At 42.9% G+C, this 24890-nt stretch overlaps 1 protein-coding gene across 1 annotated transcript in view; it reads right to left on the bottom strand.

The window, feature by feature from the left end:
- LOC135221667 (transmembrane protein 181-like) overlaps positions 1-24890 on the bottom strand; it is a gene marked incomplete in the record, with an annotated part of 158577 nt that overhangs the window by 73760 nt on the left and 59927 nt on the right. The window contains 4 exon segments of the mRNA XM_064259374.1: positions 4364-4463; positions 4588-4668; positions 22768-22921; positions 24446-24543. Of these exon segments, the coding sequence (XP_064115444.1) occupies positions 4364-4463; positions 4588-4668; positions 22768-22921; positions 24446-24543 (433 nt within the window).

The following is a 24890-nucleotide window of genomic DNA, read 5'->3' as shown; positions in this document are numbered from 1 at the left end:
TAAGGGCAACTATGAGTTACACGTTGAGTTACACAACCTGTTGGGCAGCCACCACAGAACCTAGGGAAAATGTGTCCGTAGATCTGTGGGCAACATCCTTACGATAGAAAGAGGTGAACATGGACTGGTGTAACCAAGTACCAGCACTCGGCAGTCCATGTACAGCCAACTTCTTTTTGAAAGCCGGAGAGGGACCAACACCCCTAACGTTATGTGCTCTAGCCTGCACAGATGTGGTGGCGGAATCATCAGCCTGTCTGATGGCTTCTCGTATCCAAGAAGAGATAGTATTCTTCGACACCTCTTTCTTTGTACGTCTTGTGCTAACAAAAAGTCTTCGGCAGCTTGGCCTAAGGCGCCGTGTCCTTTTAAGATGGCAATGCACGGCCCAGACAGGACACAACAAAAGCTCTTGAGCATCACTGCCCACAAAGTCACTCAGTGATGGAATGGCAAATGAAGTGAACCTATCATCGAGCACAGATGGATTTTGGGTCTTGGCCAAGAATTCCAGGACAAATTTGACAGACACTGACCCCCAACCCCTTGTGTGCTTCATATCATAGCTCAGACCGTGGACCTCTCCTACCCTCTTCGAAGATACCAAGGCCAGAAGGAAAACTTTCTTGAGTGCCAAGTTCCTGTCAGATGAGCGACACAAAGGCTCATATGGACCTATAGTGAAGCTACTGAAAACCAAGGAAACATCCCACGTTGGAGGCTTGAGCTCCCTTGGAAAACTCGACTGCTCAAACCCCTTAACTAGCAAGAAAAGTTCCCAGGAAGGGGAGATGTCGATACCTCTAAGGTATAACACTAAACTCAGGGCTGCCCTGTAGACTCTAATGGCAGAAACGGACAAATGTTTCTCATCTCTGAGGAAAGTTAAAAAGTCTGCTATTCGCTGGATAGAGGTTGTGAGTGGAGAAAAACCCCTTTTACGACACCAATCACAGTAGATTGCCCAATTGCCTTGGTAAACCACAGAGGTCGACCTTCTGAGACTGCTGGACACATGCCCTGCTGTTCTCTGAGAAAAGCCTCTCGCTCCGAGGAGATACTTGATAGCCTCCAACCATGAAGAGACAGGGATTCTACTGACTGGTGGAACCTTTCCACATGCGGCTGACACAGGAGATGCTGCCAAGGAGGAATTTCTCTCGGACTCCGACAACAACGACAGCAGATCTGGACACCATTTCACCTGAGGCCACAGAGGGGCTACCAAAGTCATCCTGAGACCCTGTGAACTCATCATCCTGTTCAGAACCTAATAGATCAAACAAAACAAAGGGAAGGCATACACCTCCAGGTTGTCCCATGGGTGTTGGAACGCGTCCTCCACTGACGCTAAAGGATCTGGAACCACTGAACAGAATATCTCCAGTTTCCTGTTGAACCGAGTCACAAAAAGGTCCAGCATAGATCTCCCGCAAACCTGGAAGAGCTTGTCTGCTACTACTTGATGAAGCGACCACTCTGTGCCTAGGATCTGATCCCGACGACTGAGTTGTCTGTGACCAAATTCTGTTTGCCTGGAATATACCAGGCTGAGAGCACAACCAAATTGCTGACCGCCCACTGATGAACCTTGATGGTCAAGGCGTGAAGCTGACGGGAAACCAGGCCTCCCTGCTTGTTCACATAGGTGACCACCGTGGTGTTGTCCGACACGAGAACGACAGAATGACCTTTTACCTTCACCTGAAACTCCATCAAACCCAGGAAGGCTGACCTCAACTCCAAGACGTTGATATGCTGCTGTTTGTCTTCCAAACTCCAAACGCCTGAGTCAATGAGGCCGCCTAAATGAGACCCCCAACCTGCAAGGGAGGAGTCTGAAAACAGAAGGAAGTCCGGTGGGAGAGAACGCAGAGGGACACCCTTCAAAAAATTTCAGTCGTCCAACTACCAACGAAGGTCTTCTATCACTTCTAGAGACAGAGGAACCTTTAGAAAGGGTGAGTCCCCCGCTAGAGACCTGAATTCCCCCAGTCTCTATTGTAGAGACCGAAGATGAAGACACCCATGAGGTACTAGCTTCTCCAGGGAAGACAAAACTCCCAGAAGAACCTGCCACTGATGAGATGACTGATGTGGTTCCGAGAGGAAGTCGTGTGCCACCACTTGTAACTTCTCCAACCTTTGATCCGACGGGAAAACTCTTGCAACCGCCGTATTGATGACCATGCCCAGGAAGAGAATCCTTTGAGTGGGTACGAGTTTTGACTTTTTGTAGTTGACCATGATGCCCAGTTCCAGACAAAACCGAAGCAGACATTCTCTGTCCTGCAGCAGCTTTTCCCTGGAACCTGCTAAGACCAACCAATCGTCGAGGTACTTCAGCAAACAGATCCCCTAAGAATGGGCCCAACTTGATACGAGAGAGAAGACCTTGTGAACACTTGAGGGGCTGTAGTCACCCCAAAGCTCAGGTCTTTGAACTCGAAGACCTTGTCCCTGAGAGAGAAGCAAAGGAATGTCCTGGACATCGGATGAACAGGGATCTTGAAGTATGCGTCCCTTAAGTCTATCGACAGTATGATGTCACCCTCCCTCACAGCTGCCAACACTGAACGCGGGAACTCCATCTTGAACCGTGTCTTTCTGATGAAGTGATCCAAGGTGGATAAGTCGATCACAGGTCTCCAACCTCCTGATGCCTTGGGCATCAAGAAGATGTGACTGTAAAACCCCGGAAATGGACACACCACTTCCTCTATCGCATCCTTGTCTAGCATCTTCTGTACTTCCTCCCAAAGAGTTAAGAACTTCAGAGAATCTGGAGGATACGCCCTCCTGAGCTGGGGCTTGTTATTAAGTGATATCATTTAATCTTATTAAACTTACTAAACTTACTAATATAGTCTTGATCAATATTAATATTTTAAAATTAGTAAATCAATTTTGTACCATAAAATTGCATTTAGTCATTAAAATAACATCAAAATACACTAATCCGTGATTATTTATCATCTGAAAAAACCTGCGAATGGGCAATTTTCCCGCTAATAATATGAAGATATGGTCCACAGAGAAATCCACGAATCTGCGAGTCCGTGAATCTGGTGAACGCGAATACAGGGGCCCCACTGTATTATAATAAATACAGTTGACCCCTGCCTATTTGTGCATTCACCTATTTGCTGATTTTTCTGTGGAATATAATTCCAAATTGATTGCAGAAAATTCACCTATTCACAAAATTTTTCTTAGAGTGTATCTACAATATTCGATTATTATGCTAATTTTATTCTTGTAACTAAATAAATTTTTACAATAAAAAATTTATTTACCAATTTTCAAATATTAATATTACCAATGAAAACTGCAAAAAATCAATAAAATGTATTTTTTTCTTAAAAAATGTTCACCAAACAACGCACAACTTCCAAACGAAAAGCTTGCAGGAAAGAAAATGCTGCTTGGGAAGCTGAAATACCTAGGCCTAATGCTACTTAACATGCTTTTGGCTGGAGTTTACAGAGAAGCCAATTGAGGACCGCCATTCATTTTCCTTGGCACTGATTGGGTTGAATTCCAGGTTTTTGTTTGAGCTCTGATGTAAAATTTACTCAAAAATTTGCGTTGAAATCAGATTATTTCAAGTTCTAGGACAGTCGAGGACCGTGGCTCTACTGTATTTATCATATACAAAGCAAACAAACATACATATTACACATACATAAAGATTCTCTCGTCTCACTGTAAATCACTTTTATCATAAAATGTATATGTATGTAGTACAGTAGTAGAGTATTTAGACACAAAAATATGAAAACACAGATTATTGTTCAATGAAAAAATCCACAAATGAGTGAGTTTTCTTGCAAATTATTTATAAATAGGTTCCACAGAAAATTCTGTATATCACAGTCTGTGAATTGTGAGAACATAAATCCAGGGGGTTGACTGTACCAAAACCACTTTCAGCGTAACTGGCAGAGTACTGCATCCGATGACAACAGGAAGATCGTTCTCTCTTTTCTTCTTCATAGCAAATTTTACCCATTGTTTGGATAGGCACCCACGGCACTCCGAACAAGGCCTATTCTGGTTGCAGAAATACTTTTTGCATGAGGAACACAAAGTATAAGACCTTTTACAAGGTCTGTCCTTACCAAGACAGAGCCGAAATATACCTGAAGTTTCCTTGGAAGGGATGTGGATGGCTTATTAGATTAATGGTTTGGCTGATTATATTCACAATGACAAACACACAAACTAAGTTTAAACAGCCATCCCAGTTCACGTTCACGAACTAAATCCTTATGTAAAGAATGAAGCTTTATACGTGCTCAAAGACAAATTAACCTAAACAAAAGTCATCAGTCAGTGGCCAAACTTACATCACAAAACTTACCATCATATAATAACAGGAGAGGAAGTAAAACAGACATCCATTTCTGTTCAATTGACCAATCATATATAGCATACTTCCGTAAACTGTGTGCCAACCAGCACTGGAAAGAAATGTAAAAGAACCTTTTACAATAGAAAATGCAAAGTATTGATCGCAAAGTCAAATTTAAAACCAATTTTAAACACGTAGTTATATCAGTTACGATAACCAAAGTCAATACTTACTGCTACTGAAAATGTGAGGAGGAGGAAGATGAAACGAAACCAAATCTCCAGCTTTGTAAAAGATGGGTTGTATGTTTTGAACTGTAAAAAAAGCATACACTTTAATAAAGAAAAATTCCTTACCAAAACTTAATCTTACAAATAAATGGTAGTACTATATAAGTTACATATTTAACACCATGTATACAGTGGACCCCTGTATTCGCGTTCTCCAGATTCGCGGACTCACACATTCGCGGATTTCTCTCGGGAATGTTTCCCCGCATTATTCGCGGAAAATTCGCGCATTTGCTGTATTTTTCTATGAGAAATATCCACAAATTCCTGTTTTCTTTTTTATCAATTTCATGTTTTTATCAATTTCATCATAAAATGATATTGTTATGATACAATAAAGTTTCATACATACTTACCTGGCAGATATATATACATAGCTATCGACTCCGTCGTCCCCGACAGAAATTCAAATTTCGCGGCACTCGCTACAGGTAGGTCAGGTGATCTACCGCCCTGCTCTGGGTGGCAGGACTAGGAACCATTCCCGTTTTCTAATCAGATTCTCTCTTCCACCTGTCTCCTGCGGGGAGGCTGGGTGGGTCTTCAATCGTATATATCTGCCAGGTAAGTATGTATGAAACTTTATTGTATCATAACAATATCATTTTCATACATTCAACTTACCTGTCAGATATATACATAGCTGATTGACACCCTTTGGTGGAGGGCAAGAGACAGCTAACTTACTGACTAGACAGGTAAACAACATATGTTGTAGGTATAAATAGACCTTGGTTCCTACCTTATTAGATGGAAGACTTCGTGGCTACTGCCCAGGAGTCTGCTTCACCTCAAGAGCCTTAGCGAGATAATGATCTGTGGCCAAGAATTCTTGCTGGTCTGTCGATGGGGTCTTATCCACTTACTCGGCAGAGCCTAACTGGCATTTGTCAATGGGTGCTAATCCGCTTATATGACAACACGCCTTCTTTAAGGAGCACACAACCGATCCCGATCACCCGATCCTATTCCGTGTTAGTTCTAAGATTGTTAAGTCATCCCCAAACTCTTAGCAAACAACCACAAACTCGATAATCATACATACAAAACCAAAAAAAAAATTTTGTACCCCTCTAATAGTCAGCTGTCACTCGATTTCCTAATGAAGAGAAGTGAAGGCCGCCAGTGCGACATCTGACACTCCCATGCACGGGAAACACAAGAACACATCCGACAAGAGGGTTACGTACACATATTTAAGGATCGGTGCTCTCTCTTTTACCCAGAACCGTCTGTGCTGACACAAACGGACCTAGAGAAAAACATTTCTCATATGTCACTCGCACATCTTTTAAGTAATGAGATGCAAATACTGAGTTGCATCTCCAATAGGTTGCGTCCAAAATATTTTTAAGTGACATATTTCTTTGGAACGCAATAGATGTCGCGATTGCCCTTACCTCATGAACTCTTACTACTTAATTAATGATTTAAAACCGAGTCATCGAGGGCAGTTCTTATGAGCCTCGGTAAGTTAACACGTCTAACAAAGAAGGTCCAAAGCATTTTTAGACATAGGTCTCTTGGGGTCTTTCACCGAGCACCATAGACCATGTTGTGAGCCTCCCAACTGCTTCTTTCTGTCCAGATAGAATTTCAGTGCTCTAACTGGACAAAGTGATCTTTCTATTTCTCTGCCTACTAGGCTAGTAAGTCCTTTTACCTCGAAACTCCTGGGCCAGGGATTCGAAGGGTTCTCATTTTTGGCAAGAAAAAGTCTGGAATGAACAAATCGCAGAATCTTCTTTGAAGCCAACTCGTGACTCAAGGGCGTGCAACTCACTGACCCTTTTAGCCTTAGCCAGAGATAGCAGGAATATACACTTTCTAGTGATATCCCGGAATGAAGCCGTATGAGGTGGTTCGAACTTTTCCGAGGACAGAAATTTACAGAACACAATCTAAGTTCCAGCTCGGAACCCTAGGTTCTACTGACTTCGACGTTTCAAAGGAGCGGATGAGATCGTGCAAATCTTTATCATTCGTCAAATCTAAACCCCTGTTTCTAAAGACTGACGAAAGCATACTTCTGTATCCTTTAATTGTTGGTACAGAGAGATGTGACTTTTCCCTCAGGAAAAGAAGGAAATCCGCAATTTCGGTTACAGAGGTATTGGAAGAGGACAGCTTCTTTGACCTGCACCAGTTTCTGAAAACTTCCCACTTCGATTGGTACACTCGCCTAGTAGATGATCTGCCTGCGGGCTCTAGCAATTGCGCTTGCCGCCTTGCGAGAAAACCCTCTCGCTCTGACAAGTCTTTCGATAGTCGAAAGGCAGTCAGAGCAAGAGCGGGTAGATTTTTATGGTACCTCTCAAAATGGGGTTGTTTGAGCAGATCTATCCTGTTTGGAAGAGATCTGGGGAAGTCCACTGTCCACTCCATCACCTCCGTGAACCAAATTCGGGATGGCCAATATGGGGCTATTAGAGTCATTCTGGTTCCCTTACTTCGAGGCCACAAACCATTTCTGACTACTTCCCCCAGTATCTTGAATGGGGGAAAAGCGTACACGTCTAGCCCTGACCAGTCCAGGAGAAAGGCGTCTATTGCATAAGCCCTGGGATCTTCTACCAGGGCGCAAAATGTATCTATCCTTTTGGAGAGAAACGTGGCGAATAGATCTATTTGCGGTTTCCCCCAAAGATACCAAAGGGTCTGACAGACTTCCGAGTGGAGGGTCCATTCTGTAGGAAGGACCTGGAACCTCCTGCTCAAGTCTGTCCGCTCTCACGTTCCTATCTCCTTGAACAAATCTCGTTAGAAGAACCACGTTCCTTTGATTTGCCCAAATCAGCAGATCTCTTGCTAGTTCGTATAGGGCGAGAGAGTGAGTTCCTCCTTGTTTCTTGACATAAGCCAGAGCGGTCGTATTGTCGGAGTTTATCTGTATTACTTTGTCTCTGACTATCTGCTCGAAGCTCCTTAGCCCGAGGTGAATCGTAAAGAGCTCCTTGCAATTTATGTGCCATGACACCTGCTCTTCCGACCAGGTGCCTGACACTTCTTGGACCCTAAAGTCGCACCCCAACCTGTCTCCGACGCGTCTGAGAACAATGTCAGGTTTGGGTTCCGTACTTCCAAGGATACTCCTTTGTTTTCTTCTAAGGGGGTCAACCACCACCTTAATTGTTGTTTTATTTCTAATGAGATTGGAAACGTGTCCGAGAGCTGTCCTGTCTTCCAACTCCAACCACTTCTCAGGAAGAACTGAAGCGGACGGAGATGCAGTCTTCCTAGAGGAAAGAACTGTTCGAGCGAGGAAAGGGTCCCCAGAAGGCTCAACCATTCCCTCGCTGAAGTACGCTCTTTCTCTAAGAAGTTCAATACTGTGGCACAGCCTTTCCTTATTCTCTCTTGAGAAGGAAATACTTGAAAACCCCGAGAATCCATCTGAATCCCCAGATAGACTACGTTCTGGCTGGGGACCATCTGAGATTTCTCGAGGTTCACGATTAATCCTAATGCCTTTGTCTATTCCAGGATTGTTGACAGGTCCTCCAGACACTGCTTTTGAGACCTGGCCCTGATGAGCCAGTCGTCCAGGTATAGGGAGACGTTTATCCCTTTCATGTGAAGGTGTTTTGACACATTTTTCATCAAGTCTGTAAAGACTTGGGGAGCCGTAGATAGGCCGAAACACAGGGCCCTGAACTGATAGATCCTTCCCTCGAACATGAAACAAAGGTACTTCCTCGACGAATGGTGAATCGGAACGTGGAAATATGCGTCTTGAAGATCTAGGGACGCCATCCAATCTCCTTGATGGAGAGCTGCAAGTACTGAGGCAGACGTTTCCATGCTGAACTTCTGTTGTACGAATTTGTTCAGCGAACTTACATCCAGTACCGGTCTCCATCCCTCCGAGGCTTTCGCTACGAGAAACAAGCGATTGTAAAACCCCGGGGAGCTTTGATCCAGTACCAGCTCTATTGCTCTTTTGTCCAACATCTGTTCCACCATTTGACGAAGAGTATCCATCAGAACAGGGTCCCTGTATCTGGCTGACAGTTCCCTCGGTGATGTTGTCAAGGGGGGCCTGTCCTTGAATGGGATATAATAACCCTTCTTGATTATTGACATTGACCAAGGATCGGATCCTATGTCTTCCCATGCTCCCGCAAAGAACTGTAACCTGGCTCCTACAGGTGTCTGGAGGAAAGATTTCTCATTTTCCCTTCTTAAAGGGACGGAAGGCAGATCTTCCCCTTTTATCCGTTGACTTTCTTCTGGCGATGGATCTAGCCTGAGGGCCTCCTCGAAAGGGCTGCTGTTGTTGAGCTGGCCTAGAGGCTTTCTTTTCCTCACTGGCCACAGGTCTATTTTTCCTTGAGGATTGACTTAAAAGATCTTGAGTGGCTTTCTCAGTTAGCGAATGGGCAATGTCTCTCACCAACTGAGAAGGAAATAAATGTTCAGAGAGAGGCGCATACAACAAAGCGGATCTCTGCGAAGGCGAGACGGCCTTAGAGAAAGGCACTATGAACCGACTCTCTTCTTTAGTATTCCCGCACCGAAGAGGGAGCATACTTCCGCCGATCCATCTTGAACCGCCTTATCGATGCATGTAAGGATGCTATGTAAGGTTTCAGGGTTTAGTTGTTCTTTTTCATGGGACTTCTTAGCAATAACCCCAAGGGACCAATCTAGGAAGTTAAATACTTCTAAAGTATGAAAAAGTCCCTTGAGGAGATGGTCCATTTCCGAAAGACCCCATGTTGCTTTCGCTGAATTTAAGGCATGTCTCCTCGACGAGTCTACGAGACTGGAGAAGTCCGATTCAGCTGAAACGGGCAGACAATATCCCATATTTTCTCCCGTTTCGTACCATATGCCTCTCCTACCCCTTAGTTTAGCGGGAGGCATGCAAAAGATTGTCCTTCCTAACTCCTTCTTTGTCTTGATCCAGGAGTCAAGAGATTGTAAGGCCCTTGTCATGGATATGGCCGGCTTCATTTTCAGGAAAGATGAAGACTTGTGCGCTTTCGTACTTGAAAATAGAGAGCGCGGAGAAGGAGGAGCGGCTGGAGTCAATGCATCTCCATATTCTTCTAAGAGAAGAGAAGAAAGAACTTTGTAATTCGAAAGTCCTTCTCTGTTAGTAACTTCGTCCTCCGAGACGTCATCTAAATTAATAGGCTCGGAAGGAGAAGGCTCCCTTCCCTCCTCTGTCTCCTCTCTTGATTTCTTCCTTTCCGAGAAGAAGCACTTCTATTAGGAGAGGGGCTAGGAGTAACTCTCTCTTTCCGTTTATCATTAGGCGAGTCATGTATAACTGTTTTACGCCTGTTAGACTCCTGTCGGATATCAAGCTCTTCATGAGGAGAATGCGCCTGGCGTTTAGCAGGAGTATCTCGCTGAGAATACTCCTGGAGCCTGGTAGGAGTATCCTGTTTGGAATACTCCTGGCGCCTGACAGTCGTAACACTCTTCGAATACTCCTGGCGTCTGGTAGGCGCATCTCGCTCCAAATACTCCTGGCGCCTGTTAGGAGTATTAAGCTCAGAATACTCCTGGCGCTTGGTAGGCACATCGCGCTTCGAATACTCCTGGCGCCTGGTAGGAGTAAAAAGTCTAGAATACTCCTGGCGCCTGGGAGGAGTATCGAGGTCAGAGTACTCCAGGCGCCTGGCAGGAGTATCTCTTCCCGAATACTCCTGACCTTTGGAAGGCGCATCTAGTTCCGAATACTCCTGTGGTTTGGTAGGAGTATCGCTCATGGAATGCGCATTTCGAATGGCAAGTATATTGCGCTTAGCAGGCGCTTTACTCCTATCAGGAGTTCTCTCTTCTCCAGTTGGGTCTTGTTGCTTGGATGAAGATCTGGGCCTAGAACGATCTACAGTAAAGTCAGGCTCTTTGCGCCTACTTGGAGCCTGGCTCCTAGTTAGCGCCAGATGCTTGGCAGGAGTTACTTCCTTTCCCACGTCTCGCCTGCCTAACGCACTGCTCCCCCCAGAGATGGCCGCCTGTGCGACAACTCCCCTGGAGGGTTCGTTGCGCCCGACAGGAGATCGGTATTTGGATCTCTTAATCGGAAGCCTGTCATCCTTTTTACGAGTAGGCTCTTTAGAAAGTACTCCTACCAAAGACGCTAATTGCTCCTGCATATTCATCAAAATTTTCCTGGTCGAAGGCTCATTCGAATCAGGAGAAGGAGATCTGGAAGGCGCTCGAGAGTCTTTTACATTCCAAGGATCTAACTCCTTTCTAGCCTTCTTGATTACCGAAGGCGCATCCTCTTCAGAGAAGCGCTTGGGGCTAGAATTGAGCTCAGGTTCTTTCCAATTCCTCTTCAGCGGACGTGAAAGCTTCGATTCCTTCCATCCTCTTCTCGGAGAAGGCGAACTAGATGATGAAAAGCACTCACGAAGGACGCTTTTCCTATTGCTGTCCCTGGCAGTCTGAGATGTATAAGATTCTACCAAAGGGACGCCTGATCGTTGGGGATTCTCCACGACCCCCGTAAGGCTTTCGACTTTCCTTCTCCTCTGGGCCAGGGAGCTTGGAAGAGGTCTAGACCTGGGAGCGTCGCAGAGACCACCAGACGCCCCCTCCACTACACTGGGGACACTAACATCACTCGAGAAACCACATTCACTTCTCTTACCTTCCAATGCTTCCATTTTTTCTTGCATTTTTTGAAGGGAAACTCTGAGTTCCGCCATTTCTGAGGCAGAATCAGAGGGATTAACTTGTGAACGGGCTGAAATAGAATGGGCATAATTATGAGAAGAAGAAGAAGCTACAGAACTAGACAAAAGTTCACGTGATCTAGACATTTTTCGGCTTTTGTAAGCCGCCTTCACCTCTCTATCTTTCTCTAACTTCTTCAAGTAAGAAGTTAGATTCTTCCATTCTTGCGCACTCAATTTCTCACACTCGTTACACGTATTCTCAATTGAGCATTCAACCATTCTACAACCACTGCATGTAGTGTGAGGATCTACCGAAGCTTTCGGAATCCTCACCTTACAGCCCTCATTCACACACACTCTGAAGCTAACACTTGAATCAGACATATTCACGAATTCCAAAGGGAAGTCCAAAAAACAGTCCACGATAGCGAATGCCAAACAACGATCCAAGTACGTCACCAAAAATCAGTCGAAAGATGATCAAAAGCGTTGTGAAAAAAGAATTCCAGTCAGGAGGAAGTAACAACAATGTTGATACTACCGGCGACAGAGAGAATCTGATTAGAAAACGGGAATGGTTCCTAGTCCTGCCACCCAGAGCAGGGCGGTAGATCACCTGACCTACCTGTATCGAGTGCCGCGAAATTTGAATTTCTGTCGGGGACGACGGAGTCGATAGCTATGTATATATATCTGACAGGTAAGTTGAATGTATGAAAATGCACTTTTTGTGATAAAACTATTTAAAAAAATAAAGTATGAACATTTTTAGTGGTTTTTCTTGAGTTTTAGTTAACAAAATAGGCTGTTTTTATTATTAAAAAGAGGTCGCAAGTGGAGAAAAACCCTGTTTACGACACCAGTCACAGTAAATCTACCATTTGCCTTGGTAAACTGAGAAAAGCCTCTTGCTCAGAGGAGATACTTGATAACCTCCAACCGTGAAGAGACAGGGATTCTACTGACTGGTGGAACCTTTTTGCATGGGGCTGACACAGGAGATGCCGCCAAGGGGGAATCCTCCTCTGAACCTCTGACAACAACGACAGCAGATCTGGAAACCATTCCGCCTGAGGCCACAGAAAGGCTACCAAAGTCATCCTGAGACCCAGTGAACTCACCAGCCTGTTCAGAACCTGACGGATCAAACAAAATGGAGGGAAGGCATACACCTCCAGGTTGTCCCAGGGATGTTGAAATGCATCTTCTGCCAATGCTAAAGGATCCAGAACCACTGAACAGAACACCTCCAGCTTCCTGTTGTAGCGTGTTGCGAAAAGGTCCAGGATGGGTCTCCCCCAAATCTGGAAAAGCTTGTCTGCCACCACTTGATGAAGGGTTGCACATTCGAGATACGAGGCAGAGGACGAAGCAACCCCTGCAGAACACACACCACTAACACTGCCCGAAACCACAGCACTTTCGGGAACACGTCCACGTTGTTCCTCCCTCGAAGGCGAAGGAAGGCCAAAGTCCTTAGCTTTCCAACACTTGATACGCCGACGAGGTGTACAGGGGGAAGAGGGAGAGGAAGACAGCACTAGTTTCTAATGCGCACTCTTCTTGGAAGGCGGGAACGAAGCAACACGTTTCCTACCAGTCCTCCCAACCGATATGGCAGCCAACTTCACATCCAATACAGAGTCCAACCTCTGAAGCACTGCCTGGCATATGCCCTCAGATTGATGTGCCAGAGAAGGCTCCAAAGACAAGGAAGGGAGATGTTACGAACTGGTGGCAGAGATGACATCACGGCTAAGCAAGGCGGATCAGAGGAGATGACTAGGAGAGACGTCATCGATGAGAGTGACGTCACAAGCGGCGGTGATATCACGGCTTCCTCTCAGTGTGAGGAGGAAAGAGACACCACTGGCGGAGGAATACACAAAGATGGACCCTGTGATGTCATCAACGGGCCTGACGCCGCAGCGTCACTCCGACTCGAAGCAGTGGCAGACACTGGCGGAGCAATACAAGATGGCCGACTGCTGCTACCCACAAAGACGAGGCCAGGAGGAGGGGGGGATGGCCTGGCCAGACCGGGAAGCGTGGGTGCGAGCCTCCACAAAATGCGCTAGCAACCCCTCTAAGGACGGGTTACCCCCTACCCCAAGCATCTTCCAAATCGCCGCCATTTTGGATGCCTCCGACACTGGAAGAGGAGAAAATGATGAAAAAACCTCACCCTTCTCGGAAACCGAAAACGCTCCCGAGGAAGAGGGGGCTACATTACAAACATTACCCTGGCAACCTCCCGATACTTCCATCGACGAATCAATGGAAGAAAAGGAAGGAGATGCAGGGACAACGCTACTATGGGGGTTGACTACTGTGGAAAACAAAACATCGGGAATAGGAGCAAAGCCCTCCCAAGTAGGAAGAGTCGAGACTCTCTGATGTTCCCTCTTGCCATAAAACTTCCTCCACTACTCCTTAGGCCATGCCCGACATTCCGTGCAAGGATTCGTAATAGTACAAAGACTCAAACGACACCTACCGCATGTGATGTGAGGGGGGTCAGTCTCTGCTGAAGCCAAAAAATGAGAACATGGAAAACCAAGAACTCCAGGGCACATACGCTGACGCTGAGAAGGAGCAGAAGAAGCCATAATACCAGGCAAAAACACACACAGACACACTAGAAGAAACAAAACGGGCAATGAACCGGGAAAAGGCCAAGAGAGGTAAACACAACTCTCGCCCAGGTGGTCAAAGAAAAGACTTGCATAGATGCGTGGTCCTTGACCACTCTTCACCCGATCTATGCAAGTGTTGCCAGATATCACAAGATTCCTTGCTTTTATCTGCTTTTTAACCGGATCCAGCTAGGCGCTAGAAATGATCCTATTGTTAAGACCGAAAGTTTGTTCGCGTATGAACAAAAATATATTTCACCTCACACTAACTACTTTACTAGTAAAATTAGCCAATAACATCACTTAAATTCTAGAAATAATACCATATACTACTTTATTTTTAAAAAATAAGTTACACGGTATACTGTACTTATTTATTTCCCCAAAAATTAGAAAGAAACTTGCATGTCAAATTCTTGATATTAATCCAATAAACTGGGATATCACAGTGTTTCTTACAGCACTGTGGAACATAACACCATTTGGAAGTATTCTTCAATATATGAAAACTTTACACTATTCAGAAATAACTGAATTTCATAAATGATTAACATGACCTTCCTGACCTTGTAAGGAATACTGAAATTTAACCCAAGAAATGTAAAATTATTTAATATATACATAAATAACGAACTCCTTTAAAAATACGTATACAACTTCCCCAGTAATTATATAGCTGATTCCCACATTGCAGGAAGGAGGGAAGCATGGATAATTCTACCTCAGATTCATAAAAATACATCTACCTAGAATATAAAAGCTTGCAAACATTAGTTAAAATGTTTGTTAATTCCTTACCGGATAAGAAAGTTGTAACAGGAAAATACTGCCTCAGGCTGCTACTCATCTTATCATGTAATAATGTGGTGAACCCTGCCCAGGGCTCAGTACCAACATATCACCAGAAAAGATTGTTACCTATAACCAAAATAGTAAAATATCCACCATCGCCCTATTAAAGGACTGAAGGGTACTCCAGGTACTTCATACCTTTAGGTTTCCCATAGAACCTCACACCTTGTGTCAAGGAGGAAAATATTTTAGGAAGGGTTGCTTCCTACACTTCCTTTCCCAACACCACACCCGGCGCAAGAAGCGGACCCTGGGTGCTGCAGTCTTCATACATCGTTTCAATGTCACGGGTATAATGCGATGCACACATGGATTTGCATTTCCAAAATGTAGAATTAATAATAGAAGTAAGAGATAAATATCTTAAAAGCCAGAGATGTGGCTACTGCCCTAATTTCATGAGCTTTATCCTTGCAGACCGGGAGAACGTCCTCCTTAACTGAAGAATGTGCTTCTGTAAGATTTTTTTTACAGAACACCAACCACTGCCAAAATCTCCACGAATGTCTTTAGTTCTGTGAAGGTAATACTTTGAGGACCTCACTGGGCACAGAGTCCTTTCCTAGTTATCATACCCAGGACTTTTGTCAAACTAGGAATTGAAAAAGAGCGAGGCCAGGGGTTAAAAGGAGTCTTGTTCTTGGCTAGAAACCCCTGGGAATATGAACAAATAGCCTTCCCTTTTGAAACGCCTATTTTCTTATCAAGTGCATGAATCTCACTAATCCTGTTAGCAGTCGCTAAGGACACTAAAAAGAGAGTTTTTCTAGTCAAGTCTCTCAGACTAAGTTCATGCATAGGTTCAAAACGAAGCCCAGTCAACCACTTTAACACAGTATCCAAATTCCAAGGCACCATGGGAGAATCTTTACAACAAGAAGTATCAAACAATCTAATGAGATCAGAGATATCTGGGTTGGAGGACAAGTCCAAGCCTCTGTGGCAAAATACCAATGCTAACATGGCCCTATAGCCCTTGATGGTAGAGGAAGACAGGTTTCTTACTGACCTCAAATGAAGCAAGAAATCAGCTATTTGCATCACAGTGGTCTTAGAAGAAATGTTGGAATTCTTACACCACTCTGAAGATTCTGGTGTTTCTGGACAGTATGAATCCTGTCATGGCCAGAGAAGACAGGTTTTTGTGGAATCTGTGGAAATGTGGTTGTCTGAGTAGCTGCCTCTTTTGAAAATGCAGCATCGGGAAGTCCATCAATAGATCTACGAGATTGGGGAACCATTCCTTCAATGGCCAGAAGGGGACCACAAAGATCAGAGGCACGTTGCTGTGTACAAAGGACTTGTTCTGCACTTGCCTCATCAGGCTGAATGGAGGGAAAGCATACAGTTCCTTGTCTGACTGGTCCAGAAGAAAAGCATCCACTGCCCACATCTATGGGTCTGGAACTGGCGAACAAAACAGAGGAAGACGATGGTTCTGAGACGTGGCAAACAAGTCTATCGTCGGTTTTCCCTACAGTTTCAAAAGGTCCAGGCAGGCCAGAGGATCCAACGTCCATTCCGTCGCATGACTTGTCTCTGACGACTTAGCTCGTCTGCTAAAACATTTAGCTTTCACTGGACAAACCTGGTGATTAGACGCGTATTGTTTCATTCTGCCCAAATGAGGAGGTCTCTTGCTGCTTTGTACTGAGAGAAAGACCACGTCCCTCCTTGCTTCTTAACGTACAAGAGAGCAGTCATGCTGTCCGCAGACACCATTATCATCTTGTTTTCTACTTCTAATGTGAAGGACTGATGACCCAGGTGTATTGCCTTAGCTCCTTCACATTGATATGCAGAGACCTTTCCTCTAGGGTCCATACTCCCAAGATTTTGCTTTGCCCTAAAAGCGTTCCCCATCCTAGGTCCAACGCATCTGAAAAGAAGTTCAGGTCAGAGCTCAGTTGAAAGAGAGACTTGCCTTCCGACAGTCTCTTCTGTGAATTCCACCAAAAGGTCCTCTTTAGGTCCTGTGTTATAGGAAAAACATGTGTCTGGAAGTACCTTTCTGTTCCAGCTCACTTTTAGATAGAACTGCAGGGTTCTGAGATGTAGCCTGCCGAGTGACACAAACTGTTCCATCATGAAAGGAACCCCAGCAGACTCATCCAATTGTTGGCCGAGCACTCGTTTAAGGCCAGAACTTCTTGTATCTTTCTTCTGCAAGAATCTACTCTTTTCTGGGTTGGAAAAACCCAAAAACTCTGAGTCACTATGAACATTCCCAAATACTGAATCTCCTGGGAGTCAACTGAGATTTCTGGGAGTTTACAAGGATTCCTAACTCCTGTACTAAAGAGGGAGTCTTCTTGAGGTCCTCAGCACACTAACTCTCTGACTGGGCTCTTAGGAGCCAGTCATCTACATACAAAGATATTCATAACCCCTGAAGGTTGGGCCACTTTGCAGTGGGAGCCATTACCCTGGTAAATACTTGAGGCCCCATTGTCAGACCGAAGCAAAGGGTGCGAAACTGAAAAATCTTTCCTTCAAATACAAACCTGAGATACTTCCTTGACTTGGGGCATATGGGAACATGGAAGTATGTGTCCTGAAGATCTATGGACGTCGTCCAATCTCCTGGGCGAATGGACGACAGGACTGTTTGCTTTGTTTCCATCTTGAACTTTGTCTTTACGACGAAGACATTCAGGGCGCTGACATCCAGGACGGGCCTCTAGCCAACGCCATCTTGAATTGACAAGGCCTGTACGATCACTCAAAACACAGCGATGAGTCATCACCAGTCATCTTATCCTGGCCACAAGTTACCATTCCCAGTTCTGTATTTTTGGTGTTATTTATTACTTTTTATCTAGAGTACCTAATTGCTAGGTTAGATAATTATATTTCACAGTCTTTAACATCATCATAATCCTCTAAACCTGGTTAATATGATTAAATATGCTGCATAATGGTGGAAAATCAGCGCAGAAGTTATGATGAGAAACAACAGTGTATGAACACAAATGATTATAAAATATATTATCAGTCATTGCTGATGACTTCAAATGAAAACTCAGTACTTGCAACTTTCATATTTTGTAAACTTTGCATTTGCTGAGGTGCATCAGAAATAACTGGATCAATCAAAGAGATGCTGATAAAAACTTGATTTTTCCTGAGTTTCCCTTTGAGAGTGCATTCCATACTGCATCCAAAATACGTAACGCTCCATTTGCCACTTTGCATAAATTACGCAATTTAGAAGCAGATTCTCTCCTCAGATATGCAAACAAACTTACATCAAAGGCATTAAATCCATCGAGTCTAGAAAGGCAAAACGTCAGCCTTGCCCTACAAATTTTCAATGAATATGTCATAGAAGCACTTTTGACAACGGGAAAAGAACACGGTTTACCTAATTCTGAAGATGTAGCTAATTATATTAAAGTCATTTATCTCTGGTGGACAATAATGAATATAAAGCATCCACATAAAGGTACTCTGCTTCACAATAAATATGCTACTCCACTAACAAATAATGTAAATGACGAGATATATATTTTCATACAGAAATTCCATTTCTGGTTAGATCTCTGGAATAACATTACTAAAACTGGTGGAAAGTTGAGTAGGGAAACATTCACTACCTTAAAACACAACTAGTGCAATGATAGAAATAACAAAAAACTGTGTAGAAAAATTAAAAATGAAATATGTCTTACCAAGAAAATTTCAAACCGATCAACTTGAAAATAGATTTGCTAAATATCATCAACTTGCTAGCAGCAATTACATTTCCTTACGACAAGTGTTCGAGTGTGAAAAAAACTGAGGTTAATGTCTGTTCTCAGAATAACTTTTAATAGTTAAAACATCAAACTGAAGATCTTCGAAGAAACGAACTGGGAGTGCAAGAATAATCAGGAGTCCATAAATAACTATTTTTTTATATTGATGTCAGTCAAGATGATATTGATAAATGTATGAATCTTTTCCCAGTTATAACATACCTTGCTGGCTATTCTGTGTATGCTGTTGTGAAAAAATTTAAGTGTAGCTTCTGTAAAGACTTACTTACTGGCCAAGAAACAAAAGATAGCTTACCAGACAATAACAGTTACATTCAGGGTATAAGCAAAGGAAGGCTTCTTTATCCGCATGAATCTGTAGTAAACGCAATTCTGTTTCACTATATAACCATTGATAAACTGTCACATTGTCCTGATTTTATCAAATCAATGTATCAAAGGAATTTGGCCACGGACATTTCACTCACTGTCCTTTCTGATAATGATGCCTTCTTACCTCTAAATGATTGTGATGCTGGGCATAGCATAGAATTTTTTTTAAAATGCTGATATTTGCTTCCTCCAATGCCCTACTAAACAATTTTTGTAAGAAAAGTAATGAAAACATTCAAAATTGCAAAAATTTAACAAAAAGAGAAAGCTGAATATACTGAAGAAATAAGATTCTGAGGAACAATTGCTGTAAATTATAGAGACTATTTATTTTGTATATGGCTCTTATACCTTTTCCTTAAGAGAGAGGCATCGTTTGTCACCATTTTTGTGCTCCTGTCCTCCTTTCTAAGTATAAAAATGTATTATATACTCATTTCTGTGAATAAACTTTTTTGTTCTCATTACTGTTTCTGCACTGATTTCTCTTTATATTTAATCATATTAACCAGGTCCAGAGGATACTGATGATGCAAAAGAATGTAAAACATAATTAACTTACACAAAAATTATACATTCTGCAAATAGCTGATAAATGCCACCAAAAATACAAAGTTGTGAATGGAAACGCATGGCCAGACTCGGACGACTGGTGATGACTCATGCTTGAGTCTCTCAGGCCTTCTCAATTCAAGATGGCGTTGCTCTAGCTCCCCGATGACTTGGGACTACAACTTATAAGAGGAGTTACTTCGTCCTCTAGGGTTGAAAACCTCTCTGATCCTCTTGAATAAGCCGTTAAGACGATTGGCGTGCTGACTAAGGGAGGCTTCCTGAGGGAAGGGATAATGTAGCCTTCCTTCACCTTTTCACTGCCAAACTTCCCAAAACATTAGAAGTCTGGTTCCTAAACTCGTGTGGATAATGGCGTCCTCACTTGCTAGAGGAGCCCCTTGAAGACATTTTCTTGATGGATTAAGACAAGAACCTAGTACTTCCTCTTGATCTTGCGAGGGATCTCTGTCTGGCCCAAAAGGACTGGCCTCTTGAGGGGAGCAGTTGTCTGGCAACCATTATTGGAGGATCTCTCGGTCTTTTGTAAAACTGGGTGAGGAGATCCTGTGTACATTTCTTCTCCAGATCCGAAGCAACTCCTAAAACTGTGGTTTCAGGAAACAAGTGTCTATTATTTAAGGGGGAGAACAATAGAGCTGCAAGAAGTAATGCCTTTCGACATGTAGGAACACCAGAGCTCCCTCTTCTTGAGCGTTCCCATCATGTACAGAGAGAGCAAGTCGTGGAAACTGTCCCTAATTCCCTTATCGATACAAAAGAGGACTTCCATCCAATCCACCAAGTGATTCTCTGAAAGCAAAGGGCAAGATCTAATCTTATGGGCCAGAGCGCCAACAGACCAATCAAGAAAGTGGAACCTAATCTTGCGGGCCAGAGCGCCAACAGACCAATCAAGAAAGTTGAAAACTTCAAATACCTTGAAAATGCCTTTCAGAAGATAAGCAAACTCCGAGGCAGAAAACAAAATTTTTGCCAAAGAAAAAACTGAATGTCTGGCTACATCTACAAGACCAGAAAAATCTCCCTGTGCAGAGACGCAAACACCCAAGAAAGGAGCCTCTTTTGTAGCATATGACAAGTATCTCCATCTGGAGATTCAGGAAGGTGGAAAACAATAGGAGGTCTTGCCTTGTTCCCTCTTTTCAGCAAGCCAAGCGTCTATCTCTTTAAAAGCCTTCTCAGCTGAAGAAGACAAAACCCTCTTCGGCATCTTCGAATATTTCAAGGAAGGCATACTATCCATTACCAAAGTCGATTCAGGAGACGATGGAAAAGTCGGCTTGAAAATGGATGGATATGTGGCGAGCAAGAACTTCAATAAAGCTACAGATGCTGGAGCGGGAGCCTCTTCATCCTCAGTGGCTTCATCTTCAGACAAAATAGGGGAAAGATCCACATCTGCAGGAGCCTGAGGTGCAGCTGCATCAACTTGTGTCTGTGTCAAAACAGCCTCTATCGGAGTTTGTGGCGCTGCAGTGTCTCTAGGCGTCCAAGGAGACTATGTAGAGGGACCTTTGCCCACTACTGGCACCAGTTGAACTGTTGTGGGCACTTGCTGGACTGTTGCAAGCGCTAACTTAGTCGTCGGAGCTTGAACTGAAGAAAGAGGCTTATTCAGTAAAAGCAGAATACTGTCAAACTTTGCCTGAATGGGATCTACTGTCTCAACAGCAGAAGCAGCAGCAGCAGCAGCAGCTGGAGCCAAGGAGTCGAAGGGAGCTCCTGCACGACACAAGCAGGTGCTAACTGGTGCGCGACAAAAGGGAGCTCGGGCACCAATGGGCGCTTGACCACGTCCAATGGGCGCTCCTGCACAACAGATACAGGAGCTTGAAGAGGAGCCAAAGAGCAACAACAAGCCTTGGGTACTGGAGGAGCATCCTTCCGAGAGGTAGTCAGAAGAAAATTGCTCTGGGCTGTCCCAGTGACTGCAAGAAGGGCTTGGTCCTATAGGTTTCTTAGTAGGAACCACTGGAGCTGCACCCGAAATGCCTCTCTTCAACAGTCAAGACTTGCTCCCCGAACGCCACTGGCGTCGAGGAGAGGAGTCATCCGAACTTGACAATTTATGCACATCCAAGGAGACCTTTTCAACGGCTCTCCATTTCAACCTGGGAAGCGACAACAGGTTGAACTGAGGGGGCGATTGCTCACGGGCAGACCTTACCGACCTCCCTTGGGCTACCAGTTTGACTCCACCCCCTGCACTGGGGAGTGTTACAGTGACCTCTGGCTAGGAGCATCGGTGGGACGAACAGCCACCTCCTCCACTGACACAACACTAGTACTTTTCCCCATGTCCATAAGGACCTTCACAGACGCTCCAAGCTGCTCCATAGTCTGTACTAACAAAGCAAAATGCATATCAATATTTTCCTCTAGACAGGTGATGGGGTTGGGATCAGAAATGCGGGAGCCTGCACAAGGAGAAGGTGGCATAGCAAGAGAAGTGGGAGCGGGAGCTAAAGATATAACAGGAATACTCAGATGTGAATTCAATTCGGAAGAATCCTGGCTAGCCAATTTTGAATTGACCCTAATCAAAGCCTTTCTCTTCCTATATCTCTCTAATATCTTTAAATGAGATTCCAAACTCCTTCACTTCCATTCATCCCATTCAACACATTCATTACATATACGTATTATCAAATGAACATATTTTCCCTCTACAATTAGTACATCAAGTGTGATTATCATATGATTCCTTGGTTAGCCTAGTCTTACAACCTCTAATGTAGCACCTAAAGCTAGCAGAAAATGTGTCTGACATTGTCGAAAATATTAAGATCTGACGGTTATCAAGGAAAAAACAAAAAGCAAAAAAAAAGCTAGTTTTATCACAGAACCTAACGCTATCTAAATGAATTGGCAAGATGGCTAATACAAGAATAGAGTACATACCAATTGCGATTACAAGAAGGAAAGAAAAAAGATTTCAGGAATGACTGCAACCGACAAGCATAGCCATCGGCCGGTAGAAACAAACTGAGCTCTTTGCCGTGTTGTCCCTCTCTCTTGCCCTGAAAGTGGGTGGGGCACTGTTCCCTAACCAAGGCAAATAGATAGTTAGTGTGACCGGCAAATATCAGGATTTTAACTGCCGGTGAGTGAAACTCTTAGTTATGTAATTACTGGGGAAGTTATATAATTAAAAAGCAGTATTTATTGCTCGTGTATACATCTGAAATTATACTGAAGAACATATACAATATAAAAACTACAATATAAAAACTACAATATTAAAGCCAAAACTATATGGCTATTAAAAACAAAATCCATGAAAAAACTCACATAAAAGATAACATCTTTGACGTTATACCACTGCTGAATATCACCAAGACCATAGAAATTTACAGTGATAATATAATGAGTATACCGAAGATAACCTAAGTGCATAACAGTCACCTCGCCACATTCCGTCTGGTCACACTCTAAAGAGCGAGTTCTGTGAAAAGAGAAGATGGTATGTGGAGTGGAATGTGTATGAGAATTGTACAGGACAGCAACCAACACTTACACTTGGAAATACTGTACGTAAATTTGATTCAATTTTTGATACATATAAATCTAGATATTCCTTGATGTGCTTTGAAAAGCACTAACTTCCAGCTATGATCTACACATGAATGGGTAATTAAAAGAAAAATAAATTCATAAATACAGCACTACTTATCATTTCTGTTTCTCATCTTTAGATTCTTTAGCCTTTTAAGACCCCTGATAATCTTTACCCTCCCCAATGCAATTCAAAGCAAGTACCCAGATCACACACTACTCATGAAGCTTGAAGTAATCTAGAAGACCTTTGGCCTGACTCCTATATAAAATAAGAATAATTTTCATATAAATACGTACATATTTCCTGAGGCACAACAATCCTAAAAATGCAAAATACCTTTGGCACATTTAACAGTTAGAGAACAGTATAACACTGATCAGAATTCGACATTATTGGATTTTGATGCAAGATTTTGAGTAAATTTTGCATCAAAACTCGAACAAAAAACTGGAATCCCAATGAAGCATATGATTTTTGTAAATAAATGTGTTTTAGTCAATCGCTGCTAGCTGGCATTGTTGGTATTGTTTAAAGCCAGTTCACTCTGCTGCTATTGTTTTAATCATGGACATGCTTGTACAGGACTATTTCCTTAGCTTGTGGCTGCGTGTACTGTATTTTGATTTATTCATGGGTCAAAAGACAGCCATTGCAGACAAGCAGAGGAGGAAAATGGTAAGAACCACAACTGAACTCAAGAAGATTATAGAAAGGTATGAAAGAGGCATTTGTGTGACTGATTTAGCATCTTATTTTTAATATTTTTTAATTTTCAGTAATTATTAGGCTTGTTTTTCAATGTTTTATTTTTAACAACAAGATTTCGACCTACCCAGTATACAGTACATACTATATACCTATCCTATGACGCTCGGTCAACCATTGGTAATATGACCACATTGGATGTAAGCCAATTTTTTTAACAGTATACATTTAAAAATAGAAAAAAAAGTATGTCTAAAACAATATGTTATTTAAATCTGACCTTTTGGAAAATAGTCTTATGATGGCAATGCAGAAAAAAGAACCAACTGTGATGGGTAAGAAGCACTTAACAACCTCACCTTGCAACAGAGGGCTGTTATCACAGATAAACCATTTTAATTTTCAAACAGCTGTTTTGAATTACAAGAGCTGCAGCACTTGTAAAATAAAGATTTATGAACATCAAAGTACAAAAGTTGTAAAACAACTTATCAAAAGCAGCACTATTACTATCATATGACACAAATTACCATTACTACATACAAATATAGTACTGTGCTATGCAGCATTCTGCTTAAGTGATGTTTTCATACTAAAGGTTTCAGGTATAATGAAATAAATCGAATGTTAGTTGCAACAAAATAACTCACATTTACAAGAAATAAGAGATATAATAAATGCTCCAAAGAATAAAAGTGTACATACCGATTATGAGGTTTATCTACTGAAAGAACAGATTCAGTTTTATGCTCTTGTGTTAGGCCTTCTATTGACACACTCAGATGGAATTCTCTGGTAAAGGACTGTTCTGTAATATAAATAAAATAAGACATCAGTACATTTTATAGCAATACTTGTCAGAAATATTTAAAGACAGACTAAAGGAATTTTTGTAGCTACCACAAGTCACTCAACTAAAGGGCCTACATAATGACATAAAATCAAAATCACAATTTACTAAATCACAAATCTCTCGGATTGCTTCGTAATCAAGCATAGTCCTGATCCTAGAGCAGTTTTTAGTCACATATCATTATTATTAGATAGTTTAACCTGACAACTGTGTAGATTCTAATCCCACAAAAACAGCCACAACTACTGAGAGGGGAAGGGGGGGGAAGCTGTCTGAAGACAGCCCATGAATTTATCA

This window comes from Macrobrachium nipponense, chromosome 3 (genome assembly GCF_015104395.2).
Source record: "Macrobrachium nipponense isolate FS-2020 chromosome 3, ASM1510439v2, whole genome shotgun sequence".
NCBI lineage: Eukaryota > Metazoa > Arthropoda > Malacostraca > Decapoda > Palaemonidae > Macrobrachium > Macrobrachium nipponense.
The sequence above is the reverse complement of the archived record's forward strand: the minus strand, read 5'-3'. Positions and strand labels throughout refer to the sequence as shown.